The following is a 1,513-nucleotide window of genomic DNA, read 5'->3' as shown; positions in this document are numbered from 1 at the left end:
GCCCTGAGTAGGTGTCTTGGATACAAGAGGAGCATGACCTGATAGTTTCTGCCTAAGCTTCCTGGAATAGATTCTCTGGAGGGGCAAGCATACGTTGATGCCTGGGCCTGGGATGCTGCAGCAAGGGACATGTGCACTCTCATGGGTCTGGAGGCTCGAGGTCTGAGATCAAGGTGTATGTCAGGCCAAGCTCTCTCTGACGGTTAGGGAAGGATGTCTACCTGGCCTCTCTTCAGGCTTCTGGTAACATCCTGGCTTGTTGCAACAGAACTAATGTGAATGTGGCGGTCTTCCCGTCACATCCAGATGCCCGCTTTTGAGAAGAACATCAGTAACACTGGATCAAGGATCCACCCAACTCCTCCCCTAAACTAATACAATGACCCAAACTGCACATAAGCCATGGGGGTTAGGATTGCTGCATAAACCCTGGAGACACTGTACAATCCAGAAGAAAATTTAGATGAGGATCAAAGCTCCTTCTAGACTTGATGGACAGTTCGAAGGTTACCTCCCTCGGCCTTGTAGTGCCCCGTTACAGAGACTGAATGACTCAGAGCCAGGGTCTGGAAACAGGTGCGAACACAGAACAAAGCTCAGGAGGATACAGTGGCCCAATAAGGATGCTCACTCCTTCTCTCCCCTCCTGAGCTCCCATCTTCCAGCAGAAGAAAGACCCCTTTCCCAAGGCCTCTCTGGATTCTAAGTTATGTCTGGTGCAGAAGGTAAATCCCAGGCTGTGCTTTGCCTGAGAGGAATACTTCTCCAGAAAGGAGGCTTTGCTTGTTTTGTTTTTGTTTTTTTTTTTTAATTTTGGAAACCAGAACATTTATTTTATGACAGATTGAACTCCTCAAGATGAACTGGATGCTGCAACAGCTGCCCTCTTGGGTTTAGGTGTTGACCCTTCACGGAATCCATGTCTGAATCTTCGGTAGACAATTTTTAGGTGACTCATCTGCCCAGTCCTGGTAAGGCTAAGTAGTCTCTTAGCCTTGGCACTCCAGTTATACTTTCTCTTGCGCTTGGCAGGGTAGCTGCATTTGCCACAGGTAGACTTCTGAAGGTGGTAGGCCTTAGAGCCACAGCGGCGGCACAACGTGTGCATCTTGTTGCAACACTTTCCGAAGGATGACGTTCCTTTCGTCATCTTGCTTCTGTCACCGAGGCCAAAGAGCCTTTGCTTGGTTTTACAGCAGAGGTTTGAATCTAACCCTGGCCGATACAGGCCTGCGTTGGGAACGAAGCGTCTGGTTCACCATGACTGAGCCTCAAGGAGGACCATTTGAGTGACTAGAGCTGCCTGGCCATCTCTGCAGGGGTTGGACTGGCAGGGTCCTGGTGGTCAGCTGACTCCTTGATTTTTCCCATTCCGTGTTCATTAGGACAGAGTTAGCCAAGAAGGAACCTGCTCTGTGGCTGAGGATTGGACTGGAACAGCCGGGGCAGCAGGCTTGCTGGCCAGCTCTTCCCATACACACTTCTCCATGTGACTAGAGGGAGCTTCCTTACA

At 50.0% G+C, this 1,513-nt stretch overlaps 1 protein-coding gene across 1 annotated transcript; it reads right to left on the bottom strand.

The window, feature by feature from the left end:
- Positions 1-853: 853 nt before the first annotated feature.
- Positions 854-1,150, bottom strand: LOC121434475 (60S ribosomal protein L37-like). The gene has a single exon (XM_041633477.1). The coding sequence runs from the start codon at positions 1,148-1,150 to the stop codon at positions 854-856; it is 297 nt and encodes a 98-aa protein (XP_041489411.1).
- Positions 1,151-1,513: the final 363 nt, after the last annotated feature.

This window comes from Microtus oregoni, unplaced genomic scaffold (genome assembly GCF_018167655.1).
Source record: "Microtus oregoni isolate MIOR12 unplaced genomic scaffold, Mior012 000043F_ref0000047, whole genome shotgun sequence".
NCBI lineage: Eukaryota > Metazoa > Chordata > Mammalia > Rodentia > Cricetidae > Microtus > Microtus oregoni.
This window is presented reverse-complemented; position numbering and strand designations above follow the sequence as displayed.